The sequence below is a fragment of the Hemiscyllium ocellatum genome, chromosome 7, assembly GCF_020745735.1.
Source record: "Hemiscyllium ocellatum isolate sHemOce1 chromosome 7, sHemOce1.pat.X.cur, whole genome shotgun sequence".
In the NCBI taxonomy this organism is placed as follows: domain Eukaryota; kingdom Metazoa; phylum Chordata; class Chondrichthyes; order Orectolobiformes; family Hemiscylliidae; genus Hemiscyllium; species Hemiscyllium ocellatum.
Window position 1 is genome coordinate 110,410,113 of NC_083407.1, and position 13,039 is coordinate 110,423,151.

Sequence of the window (13,039 nt, forward strand, 5' to 3'; positions counted from 1 at the left end):
TTCTGGAAAGGCAAAATCAAGCAAATTCCGGGAAGAAATCAAAACAGGCCCACCTTGGGAAATTAAAAGCTGAAACGATTTTCAGAAATCATAAAGCTGCTGTAAATTAAAACGATCTTTCTTTTTCCAAAAGAGAATCAGCGATTTGAATACCGCACGGAGTAATGTTTAGAAAGGAGGGTGGAGGGTAGCGGGGTGAGGATTCTCAAACGTGCCTCGGACTCTCTCAGACCACTAGGGAGCGCTCACATATTGACAATACCGGGAAAGGGAAGCTGCTGTAAAAGGTACCAGATACTGGGTGAACAGAACAGAGCTTGCTGTCCCCTGGCCCGCTTGGAAATGCAACAGAACTCCACCGAAAAAGGCATCTGTTCTCCCAATTTCCAAAATGTATCAGAAACGCCAACTCCTAGATTGCTGGCGGACCGGGACGCAGGTTTTATTTTCAAAAAAAACCCAGTTGAGAATATTTACTGAGCTCAGTTTATTAATACTGAATTGGCTGTCTTTCGCTGGTCGCTTTAATAAAAATAAGCAGAAAACAAAAATCACCGTGATTTTGGGCGCTGATAACACTTTTGGGTTGGAAAGGAAAAATCATAGCGCCTACTGTCACGAATAATCTTAACAAACGTAGCTTTTTTGGGGGTGGGGGGGTGTTTAATCTTTGAATTTTTCAATCCGTTCATCCTGAGGTTTGCTCACGTTAGGAAGCAAGCTGTAAAATATTTAGCGTGTGTGTGTTAAAAACATCCAGAGGATAGGAAGCCCGTGGCTGGGAGTGTTTATTACAGAGCGCCACGTTGTGTCTGTTTACAAACGTTCCTTTCCACGCCTTGTGAGAAATCTGTCACAAGTGAGCGCGCTGCCTCGCCGGACACTTCTTCCACTTGGGTCAACCCCGAATCTTTCCCTTTGCATGTGACCTTCGTCGTCCGGGAAATGTCAAGGACGGCGGTACGACAATGTGGTGTGTCTTTTTGTAGTGTGTCTGAAACGCTCCGCCCGAGGAATGCACCCATTTCATGAGACACGGCGATTGTGTGTGTGCAGCAAGATTATCTGATTCTGGGGGGGGGGGGGGATGCACGGGAAACCCGCCAAGTGGAATCGAAAGTATGGCAAACCACTGGATGCCAGAGTACTGCAGGATTAATACCTGGGGATGTGAAAAGACAGGGGTGTAGGCTGGTCGCTTTGTGTGCCATGAAGTCTAAGAGCGACACTTGTTACACGTTTCAGAGTCAGTCACCCTCCCCACACACTCCCAGATGAGAGACAGCGCTTCTACACCCCTTCCGTTCTCTCCCCGGGACCCAGATCCCACTCTACGCCCGAGGAGTGACCATTGCAAACTATACCCAGAAAGGTCAGCACCGACAACTCCCCCGTCGGGAAGTAGCAGCGTGTGAAGGCTCGGTGAACAAAGTTGTAACTACAAATCCCTGAATGCCCTGCCCGGATAGGGGGACGGTTGTCGGGGGGTGGGGTGGAGGGGGGCGGGGCTGACTTTCCCTTGACGAGCGTGCGGAGGAGCCAATGGCGAGAGAGGTGGCAGGTGCCGGGGTTGGGGGGGGGAGTTGGCCAATGAAGTGGTGAGGGGGGCGGGGAAGGGGCGCAGGAGTGGAATTTGTTCATGGGTTCTGTTGGACGAGAGCGACCAATCCAGCAGTGCTACACTGGGCACCCGACAAGACAGAGAGAGAGAGAGAATGAGCAGCAAGTCTGGCAGACAGACCGGACCGAGCAACTGAACCCCAGCGCGGAGACAGCGCTCTGAATTCAAAACCACCGAGGGAACAGGAGGGAGCAGCTTAGACAACAACAACAACAAAAAGACAAAACAGAAGTCGCAGCAGTTAAAGTTGACACTCACTTCCCTTGGATACATTTGGTAGTCATGTAATCTTTGCCTCGAATGCACAGAGCCGTGTGCTGAGACAGCCGCTCCCGCAGCGAGGGGCAGAAAAACGTAACTTGGGGGGGGGGGAAAGATGAAGTTGGCTGCGGTTCTGTTTCTGAGTGTTATCTGTACAACGCTGAAGGTGCAGGAAATAATTTCACAGTCAGGTAGGAGACCACATCACTCTCCTTTCTTGTGCGCGTGTGTAAAGGGGTGGGTGGGTGGTAGAATATTGGTTAGAGCCTTCCTATTCCGGCTGGTCGTGTTGGTCTGTCTGGTCCGGCTATGGACATGGCAAAGTTGGGTGTGAGGGAAAAGTTTTGCAGTTGCGACTGTCTGAGATGGTTGTCTGTGTCTGTTATTCTGGTGCCACACAAAAGCACACCCACCCCCCCGCAAGTTTCCAAGAGGCGTACAAATGTAGTAACATTGCCAATTGTCTCTCAGTGTTGTCCTGCGCTGTCCCTTACAGCGACAAAAAAAAAGCATCGCTATTGCGCCTTTTCAGAAGCCCTTTGGTCTAGAGACGGAGTTCTGTCTCCCCCACCTCAAGCTTGTGAGGATTTCTTCTGTGGCGTTGAGTCCATGGTCAGAATCTCTCTCTGGCTGAAGCTAGGGTTACCCGGGGATCTGCAACTTTTGAGTCATGTACAAGTGCCGAAAGTGGAGGGCACTGACAAGTCACGGGGAGCAGAAAATAAAGCGCTTCTGTTGCCTTTAAGAGTGTGGATTGGACGCTGGTTGGAGTCCACTGGGGGACTTTGTGATCTCTTGAAGATAGCAGGGTGATATTTACCGAGGTGACTCCAAACCGAAGTGCCAGAGAGTGTCGAGGTTGCTATGAATTGCTTTTGAGATTAAGCATTTTTTTAAAAAAACACAGAAAAGAGAGCGTCTGTTTCTTTGCGTTGTTCGACACGCTTGAAGTTAGATAGGAGCGCTGTATTCTTAAAGATGCGAAACGAGTAAGTGAAGTGTCACGCTTTCTGAAGTCACGGGTGGGCTGAACCTGGAAAGATGTATTTCCCGGTTGGGACCAGACGGGAACTGAGCCGCCCTTTGGTGTCTTTTGGAGCTTCGTAAAACAGCAGCGTCGGTGACAGCAATTCCAGTCAGGCCCCCAAAGCCCAACACCAGCCACATAAAAACAACCACAACAAAATCAGAGAGAATCTCAGAGAGGGCATTCATTCTCGGGCGAAACATCGACTTGCTTGCAAGGTCGGGGCAGTCGTTATTGACGGAAGGTTTTGTGCATTGTCATCCCCAGTGAGAGTGAGCTGTGTTTGGGCACACACACACATGCACACACACATACACAGGCACACAGAGACAGACACACACACACAGACACACACACACAGACACACACACACAGACACACACACACAGACACACAGAGACAGACGCACACAAACAGACACACACACACAGATACACACAGACACAGACACACACACACAGGCACACAGAGACAGACACACACAAACAGACACACACACACAGAGATACACACAGACACAGACACACACCTACATACAGATACACACACAGACACACGCCCGCACGCGCACGCACACACAAAACCACAGGAGATGGGGAGTACTTCAGAGATTCCCCCAATTCTCTCTGCCCTCAGCCGGGGGAAGGCTACAAAGTTAGCTCCCTTTCTCTGTCAGTCTTTGAGCGGCTGTGCCTGACCCCAGAAAAGCCAACGCAATACAGTGCAGAAATGACAGTTTCTCAGACACATACACACACACACTCACACTGACAGTACAGGATGCAGTCCTGAACATCTCTGCTCTCTTCCCTTCACCCATTCCCCCCTCCCCTCCCCTCCCCTCCCCTCCCCTCCCCTCCCTGCCTTGAGCATTCTCACCCATAGCCTTGGCTGTCGCCCTTGCATTTCCTCCGCCCCACTGTCTCCCCGCCCCATGAAGAGCTAACTTCCCCTAGATTGGGTGTGGTGGGTTGGGGGGTGTGTGTGTGTGTGTACGGGGTTTGGGGGGGGGGGGGTGGGGGTGCTGGTGGTGGGTAATCTGGGTCAGACCTACTGAGCACGGCAGAAGCCTGGTGCTTTCCGAAAAGCATGAGCCGCCCCACCGAGCAGGCAGTCAGTCAGTCAAGGGCAAGGGACGGGCTTTGAGAAAGATGGTGTGTTTGTTTGTTTATTTGCATGAGCGTCTTTTACTTGTCAACACTGGTCAATGTGGAGCCAGGACTGGGAGAGGGTCAGCTACCTTCCCCCCGCCCTCCACTGCCCAGTCACCCTCCCACGCTTTCAGGACTTGATGGATGTTTCTAGGCACTGAATAAAGGAGCATTTCTCAGCATCACTCTGACAGTCACGGATGGTATGGCAGCACAATGACTATAAACACTGGAGGATGAGCACTAACTCATGTTTGGATGGGTGAATCTGCGGGACAGGAGGGAGATTGGGGGTTCTCCTGGCTGGTTTGAGGTGGGACTGTTGGCTACTGGGGAACAGCAGGGTCCCTTGCTGGCGTCAACTGGGATAGGGCCTGGGATTTCTGCTTGCCAACCTGTCAGGAGTAATCGCCCATCCTCCCCACCACCACATTCTTCCATTCTGAGGCAATGATCTCTCGCATCTTGGAGGGGTTTTGGACTCAGCCCTTCGCTGGGTGCTGGGCTGCTGTCGGAGAACCGGGGGTGGTGGTGGGGGGGGGGGGGGTCGGAGAGAGGAGATGGCTTTCGCTCTGCCAGGCGCGATTGTAGGGGAGCAAGGAGTGCCCCTTTTGAAATGCAGACCGGGACCGGAGCTGGGCACCAACGGGAACGGGGGCAGGTTTTCCCGTTGGAGCTGGAATAGCTACTTGGACACGGTGTTTTTGATTACGGACTCTGTGGTGGGCTTGGGCAGTAGGGAGGGTGCGACCCAGCCCTGAAGCCGAGCTGGGCACTGACCACAGTCTGCTAAATGGGTCAATGCAGAGCTGCCTTTGGTAGACTGTGTTTTCCTTTTACCGTGCAGCGTTGACAGAACTCCCCCTCCCTCTTGTGAGCACTGTTTCATCCCCTCACCACCCCCACCTCCCGCGGGGGAGGTGATATTGAGGAGAGTGTGTGTGTGTGTGTGTCCATTTCCTCCTGGAGCACTGCTGCCTCACAGCACCAGGGACCTGGGTTCGATTCCAGCAACTGTCTGTGTGGAGTTTGCACATTCTCCCCTGGGTCTGTGTGGGTTCCCTCCAGGTTTCCCCCTCAGAGTCTGAAGATGTTCAGGTTAGGGTGGAGTGGCCGTGCTATATTGTCCCATAGCGTGCGGCAATGTGCAGTCGAGGTGGGTTGGCTGTGAGAAATGAAGAATAGTGGGTGTGGATGGGATGCACTTCGGAGGGACTCAATGGGCCGAGTGGCCTGCTTCCACACGGTCGGGATTCTATGATTCAATCCTCGTGGCGCCAGGGTTCCTGTGAGGGCTAATGTGTCCCCTCTGGGCCTGGCCACGTTGAACAAGATCAGAGAAATCTTCCTAGTTCACACACACACACACCCTCACCAGGAGCTGGAACACAGAAACGCAGTGGTCACCCTTGCCCTCTGTCTTCGCTCAAGCCCCCCTCCCCATTCCCATTTCTGAACCCACTACCCTAACTCTGGGCTGCTCTCTCTCCTCATGCCCGTGTTATAACACCAGGTAATAATGCCAATAAGTTTTTTTTGGGGAGCACTAGCCTTCGTCAGGCGGATTTGTCCACATAAACCTGTTGGGACTCTCACCTGGTGTTGTGTGATTTTTAACGTTGACCTTCCCGATTCGTCTCAGTGCTGCTCGGTCCTCCAACGCCCCCTCCTCTTGCAACCCCTGGAGGCTGACGAGCTGTTGGGTGGGTGGGTGGGGTTCTTTTGGCTTGCTTTGGGATGGTCTTCACGCATTTGTTGTCGCAAAATCGAGTGGCAATGTGCCTGACCACCGGGAACACTAAAGGGAGCGCAGGATTGCTCGGCCTGGTGAGGTAGGAACCCCGCCTAGGTCAGTGGTTCATTTGGGCTTGGGAGAGGGGATGGAGAAGAGTTAACGCTGCGAGAATCCAGGGGAAGCGAGCGCCCTACCTCACCCAGCAGCAACCCCCTTCAGAGACAATTCAACCTCAACAGCTTAGGGCCAACAATATCCAGGCGGTGGCAAAACCAAAACTCAGGGCAGAGAGGGAGGAGGGTTCGGGGGAAAGTTAGCAAAGGGTCTCACACTGGGATGGGGAGCTTGTTGAATGGAGTGCTGAGGGTCAGTAACGGAAGGAGCTATAAGAAGACTTAACTGGGAGCCGGCGAAAGATGCGCGGATATCACCCAGCTCTCCAAAAAGTGAAAAATCGCTGCCCCCGAGGTGGTGACCGCCAGAATCGGTGACTGCACTCGGCAGGGATGGGGGTCCCTGTCTCTGAGTCAGGAGGCGCACTTGTCCAAAAGGTGCGTGTCACTTGAAAGCAGGGACTGTGACAGATATCAGAGGAATTCAGGTCTGAACTGAAGACCGGATATTCACCCACATAACCAAACCCTCCTGATGCACATTTGAAATCTGGGATCTAAACCGTGTAAAAAAAAGAGCAGGGAGGCAATATTTTCTTCCAACTGATGATCTTTGTTCAATAAATCATAGATAAGGAGGGGGAATCCTAACCGTGCAGTGAAGGAATTGACCTCTCTCCCTGTCGGGAATCAGGATTTATTTCTCTCTCTCTCTCTTTTCCTCAATTCTAAAAGGTCACTGATTGTGATATGATTGCAGGCCTCGCCTTTTAACGCCGCTGAAAGTGTAATTGTTTCACTCATTTTTTGTTTAACAAGCTGAGTGTAAAATTGATGAAGCTCTAAATAACGATTCCCTCGCGGTCCGACAGCGAGAGAGGGAGGGGATGGTAACAAAAAAAGTTGAACCCACTCAGATGATAACAGTCAAAGCTCACTGGTCTGGCCTGGGGAGTCCATGAGAAAGAGTAGGCTTAGCAGGACTGGATGTGGAGATAGTTCAGCTCCGAGTAGATCACTCTCTGCGTTCCCCCCACCCCGCTCCACCCTGTTTACCCCAGACGGCTTTGATCAACATTTGACTGTGACCATTTGTAATCGAGGTGTCTGCAGTGAATGAAGGGGATAGCCTCTGTGAGCCTCCAAGGCCGGTTGAACGTTCCATTACGTTCAGATGATTCTCCCAGAAGGAACGTGTATGTAATTTATATCAAATAGGTCAAAAGGTGGTGGTTTATAGCGGAACTGAGGGCGAGTTGCTTTCTAAGAAGGTCATTTCTCTGTGAGGGAAAGCTTCAGGTATTGGCTTCGGAGTGACGCGTAATGAGACCATCCGGCCCCATCTCGGACCTACTGTCCCTCTCTGAAGAGGGATCCCATTCTCCCACTCACAGTAGTTCTGCCGCAGAGCACGCCTTCACCAATTCACTGCAAATTGTTTCGCTCCCTGTTAAGTCTTCTTATTAGCCCCTTCCGTTACTGACCCTCAGCACTCCATTCAACAAGCTCCCCATCCCAGTGTGAGACCCTTTGCTAACCTTCCCCCTGAACCCTCCTCCCTCTCTGCCCTGAGTTTTGGTTTTGCCACCGCCTGGATATTGTTGGCCCTAAGCTGTTGAGGTTGAATTGTTTGTGAAGGGGGTTGCTGCTGGGTGAGGTAGGGTGCTCGCTTCCCCTGGATTCTCGCAGCGTTAACTCTTCTCCATCCCCTCTCCCAAGCCCAAATGAACTATTGACCTCGGCGGGGTTCCTACCTCACCGGGCCGAGCAATCGGCTACCTGCCTTCCCTCCAGTCAAAGGTGAGGGGTCGATGGTAGAATCTCACACTGCTGAAATCGAACTGCTCCCGGAATCTACCCCACCCATCTGCCGGTTGTAAATTTAAGCTTGATTAAATCTGAATTCCAACAAAAGCTCCTTCATTTCACTCTCCGCCGCCCGGGGGGCTCCACGAGGAAAAAGTTGGAGTCGGTCAATGTAAAGGTTGCAATCTCCCAGCACGACTTGCTTGGGAAGAAAGTTCAGGTTTGAGGCTGTGAGTGTGCGTCTGTATGTTGTGTGTGTCTGTGTGTTTTGTATGTGTGTGTGTCTCTATTCTGGATCAGTGGTGCTGGAAGAGCACAGCAGTTCAGGCAGCATCCAAAGTGCAGCGAAATCGACATTTCGGGCAAAAGCCCTTCGTGTGTCTCTATGTCATGTGTGTCTGTGTGCGTGTGTGTGTGTGTCTGTATGTATGTCGTGTGTGTCTGTGTGCGTGTGTATGTGTGTGTCTGTACGTCGTGTGTGTCTGTGTGGGTTTGTATGTGTCTCTGTCATGTGTGTCTGTATGTCGTGTGTGTGTGTGGTTTTGTGTCTCTATGTCGTGTGTGTGTCTGTGTGATTTTGTGTGTGTGTCTGTATGTCGTGTGCGTCCGTGTGTGTGGTTGTGGTGTGAGTGTGTGGCTGTATGTCGTATGTGTGGTGTGTGTGTCTGTGGTTTTGTGTGGTGTGTGTCTGTATGTCGTCCGTGTGGTGTGTGTGTCTGTATGTCGTGTATGTGGTTTTGTGTGTCTGTATGTCGTGTGTGTGTGGCAGTGTGATGTGTGTGTCTATGTTGTGTGTGTGTGGTGTGTGTGTCTGTGTGTCTGTATGTCGTGTGTGTGTCTGTGTGTGTGATGGGGGGGGGGGTGTTACTTTTCACGGGATCCCCTGTCTGCGATCACTTTTCCCACAAAATGCCCTCTCGGTAGTGGGAAGAGGCGGTTTTTGAAGTGTTGTCCCCCCTCCGAGAGATCCTGTTACCTGGAGCAGGACTGTGACATCCAAACATCCTGGGAGACTTCACACGAAATCGGCAACTTTTTTGTTTAGGCTGTGCATTATAGCGGAGGGGATAGGTAATCCCAATCCCACAGGGCCAGTCAAGATTTGTGTCTCTGTGACTAGCAAGGACCCGAGACGGAAGGCAGGTTCTCAACTCTAGTGAGCGTGAGCGAACCGTCAAACTACAGTCCACTCCGCAAGGCATTTTGCAGAGAGCTCTCTTTCAGTGCGAGAGCCGGGGGGGATCTTGCTACTGAAGCAAAATTAAATCTATTCAGGACAACCGAATCCCCTTTAAACTTTCCACCTCTTTAAACACCGAGATTCTCGAGTCACTGGAATCAATTCACACAGAAATTCTTTTCCACCTTTAACAATATTCTAATGGAACAAACCCTATCATCTGGACACATTCTCAATTCAGCGCTCTATTGAGACTGGCTGCGGTTTGTACTTATCACAATACGGAGAATGTGATCTCAGTTATTGTTACAGAAGTGTGCGCCGCTGAACATTACATCGGTCAGAGTGAGTTTTGTTCACGCCAGCACTGATGGCAAACAGTTAATTCCATTGAACCAGGGGAGAGGGGTGTGGGGTAGGGAGAGAATTCTCAGCCTGCGTGTTTGTCAATTCCTTTGATAAATGCGTTCACTTCAGAATATGATTTGATGGCTGATCTTTAACATCCCCCTTCCCCATGTTACACACACGGACACAAAAGAAGCATTTACCTCCGATGGTTCATGCTGCTGCAGAGTGTGCAGCCCCCCTTGTCCAGATTTTGAGTGAGAATGAAATTTTCAATGAGTCCAGTGAATCTGTCCGTGAGCAGAACGGGCTGAGACCACTCGCAACAAATCCTGCACTGTAGCCATCTGGCAACTTTGCTGTCTTTCCAATGACTTGAAATAAACGCCTTTTTTTTAATAAGTCGTTTTAAAATCGTCGCTACTTTCTGTAGACCATTAAAGTGAACGAAATTGTTGCTTGTATGTTATTGTTGGTAAGCGGACCCCATTGAGATTGTGGCGTGTAGTGTTTGATGCACTGAGCAGTCCCAGAAAGCCCTCGTTAAACAGCGATTCTGTCCGTGCGAGGCAACACCACACCGACTGTTTCTGAAACGAGAAATTGTTAGCTCTTTTTGCGAAATCCACCGTCACCCCGAGCGGGTTGCAAATGGAAAACGAAGCCGTCGAGAGAAAAGACATTAGGCGTTTGCGGTCTAGAAACCGATTGAGTGGAGTTGCCCAGCTTTCCGGGACCACGGAGCAGTCATTAAATGTTGCAAAAAAAATATTGTATTCTAAAGGATTTAAGAAGGGAAGAAAATAAACTACCCCTCCCCCGACCCCTAACCGTGTTGAAACAACAAGAACATGTGACATTGTGACAAGAGTAAATGCTAGAATTACAATGAAGACTGGTAGATTCAAGGTTGGAGATAAGAGAGATTTTTAATCAGTAAGGGGACTCAAGGTTTATGGGGAACAAGCATGAGAGTGGACTTGACCAGGATCAGAACAGCCAATTTCTTTTGAATGGCGAGGCGGACTCCATGGGCTGAATGGCCGGCTGCTATTTCTTTGTCTTATTATGTCGTTTGGCCACAGCAGTACGACCATGCTGCAGTGTTAACTGTGTGGGTTTTCACTTTAGTTCAATAAGGTGCAGCTGGAAAAAAAGGCTTTGTCCCTCTCCAGTGCTACTGTGCCGCTCTGACTGTAAAGGGTACTGAGAAATTATTAAAATAAAAACTCAAATGTTAGAACTGAATGGCCCAATCAATTGGACACTAAGGCTGGGACAACGGATTGCCATTTCTTGATTGAAGGCTAACATTGCGCCCATTACTACACAACAACACTCAATTTTCACCCCCTAAGGTTCCCTTCATTTTCTTCATCTACTTTTCGCGTTAAAACTTGCCTCTTGCTCATCCTAATATCTCCTTTATGTGGCCCGATGTCTAACATTTTTGAAACTATTATTAATCAATCCAGGACAGAGCACTGTCAAGTCTGTGACATTGGACAACCTGTGTTCGATGCATCATGTATCAATGAAGACAAGGAGATAGGCTGGTACTATTCCCAAGCACCAGGCTTTGCGAGTGTGCGTAGCGGTGCCGAATTGAAGTGCTTGGCATTTATTTTTGCTTCCACTGGCAGAAGGATCCCCTCAACGGCAAGGTGAGCTGCCAACAGAGACAGCAAGCAAATGCCAAATGCTTCAGCAGAGGTGGCCCTTTTTGGAGAAAGGATACCCTTCAGGACCGTGGGCAGAGCCAGCGTTTGGTTGTCAGAGAGCAATCCAGGGTGAGGCAGCTCTGGGAGCGTGCTGCTATAAACGGGGTAGCTCCGGTCAAGCATTTTGAGCAAATGCCCAACTTGATGCCACACAATGAGCAGATATGCGAAAGTTATTTGCTCATAGATAATGTGTTCAGTTTTCTCCATGGGCTCACTTGTCCTTATTTTTATAACCACCAACAGCCCCCCTGACACTCTCCTCAATGCCTGGCCCCCTTGCAGTTTTTAATCATTCCACTGTCAATGATCCTGCCATCAGTTGCTGAGACTCCCTTCATTTTCTTCATCTAATTTTCACGTTAAAACTTGCCTCTTGCTCATCCTAATATCTCCTTATGTGGCCCTATGTCTAACACTTTGAAACTATTATTTGCAAGCATTAAGCATGTCAATGTGCTATATAAATAGAAACTGGAGCTGTGTTTCCAGCCATCTCTGGCACTTTGGAGGCAGGTAATAAAATAGTTAACAAAGTCAGCTTTCCAGTTTAATCCCCCCAGTCAGAGAAATGAGTGCCTCTGACATTCAGACTACTGCAAGATTCTGTCCCTGTTTCACTTGTACAGTGACAAGTGCACCCTGTACCTCTGTGGTCTTGAGGCTGCAGTGTGATCAATAGTTAAGCTTTTGAGAACGAGAAAGGGGTGGTGGGAGAACAGGAGATAGAAATCGACTGTTTCGCTGTCAACTGTACAATTGAGTGTGCTGAAAAGCTGTGAAATGAACACCGTCAGTTTGATTGTTGTCAGTTAGAACAGAAGCCCTTCCACACAATGTTTTCTACTTTTGCTGGTTTTAAGGAGATGGTAGGCTGTTTTCGATCATTACTGAAATAACACATTATCATTTCAACAACAGAAAATGCTTGGCTCATAGGGCCTATAATGAGCATCTGTGTAATGAGTTAATGCAACAACAATAAGCTGCCTTTATATTATGCCTTAACGTGATGGAATGTCTGTCAAAGACTTATCCTGAGCATTGTATAGCTATATTTGACACGCAAGCCACAGAAACTATAGAAAGGATGTTGTTAAGTTTGCAAGGGTTCAGAAAAGATTTACAAGGATGTTGCCAGGGTTGGAGAGTATGAGCTAAAGGGAAAGGCTGAATAGGCTGGGGCTGTTTTCCCTGGAGCATTAGAGGCTGGGGGTGACATTATAGAAGTGTATAAATCATGAGGGGCATGGATAGGGTAAATAGTCTTTTCCTTAGGGTAGGGGAACCCAAAACCAGAGGCATAGGTTTAGGGTGGGAGGGGAAAGATTTAAAGGGACCTAAGAGCAACTTTCTCATGCAGAGGTCGGTGTGTATATGGAATGAGTTACTAGAGGAAGTGGGGAAGGCTGGTCCAATTACAACATTTGAAATGCAACTAGATGAGTATATGAATAGGAAGGTTTTAGAGGAATATGGGCCAACTGGGACTAGATTAATTTAGGATGTCTGGTCAGCATGGATGAGTTGGACTGAAGGGTCTGTATCTGTGCTCGACATCTCTGTGACTCTATGATTAAGACAATAGGTAGACAGATGACCAACTGCTTGTATCAAAGAGGTACATTTCAAGGTGGGTTTTAAAAGGGTAAGTAAGGTCAAGAGGCAAAGAGTGAATTCCAGATTTTCACTGGCTGAAGGCATGGATGTCAAAGTTGGAGTGTGGGGCTCAAGAAGAGAAAGATATGGAGGGCTTGCTGAGAGAGGGATTGGAAAACAAGATTTGAAAATATTACTGGGAGACGATGGAGGTCAGTCAGCACTGACATAACGGTGAATGGGACCCCGTGCAATTAAGGGCATGGGCATTTCATGGTTACATTGGGTCGAATCAGGAAGGATGACCAGGAGTGCATGGTAATCATTAACTCAGGAGATAAGGGATTCATGGATGCGGATAGCAATAGCCAATGATCTGAATCCAGAATGGAGTGAGGGAGATAGAAACGAGCAGTCCTGGCAACGGCACCGTTATATGATTAGACAACTAATCTTGGGGTCACATTGTAAACTGTG

At 49.4% G+C, this 13,039-nt stretch overlaps 1 protein-coding gene across 1 annotated transcript in view; it reads left to right on the plus strand.

Moving 5' to 3' along the window:
• Window positions 1-1,667: 1,667 nt before the first annotated feature.
• LOC132817270 (receptor tyrosine-protein kinase erbB-4-like) overlaps window positions 1,668-13,039 on the plus strand; it is a 956,628-nt gene continuing 945,256 nt past the window's right edge. Inside the window, exon 1 of the mRNA XM_060827652.1 lies at window positions 1,668-2,073. Coding sequence (XP_060683635.1) covers window positions 1,998-2,073 — 76 coding nt within the window. The 5' untranslated portion in view covers window positions 1,668-1,997. The remainder of the gene's footprint in view (window positions 2,074-13,039) is intronic.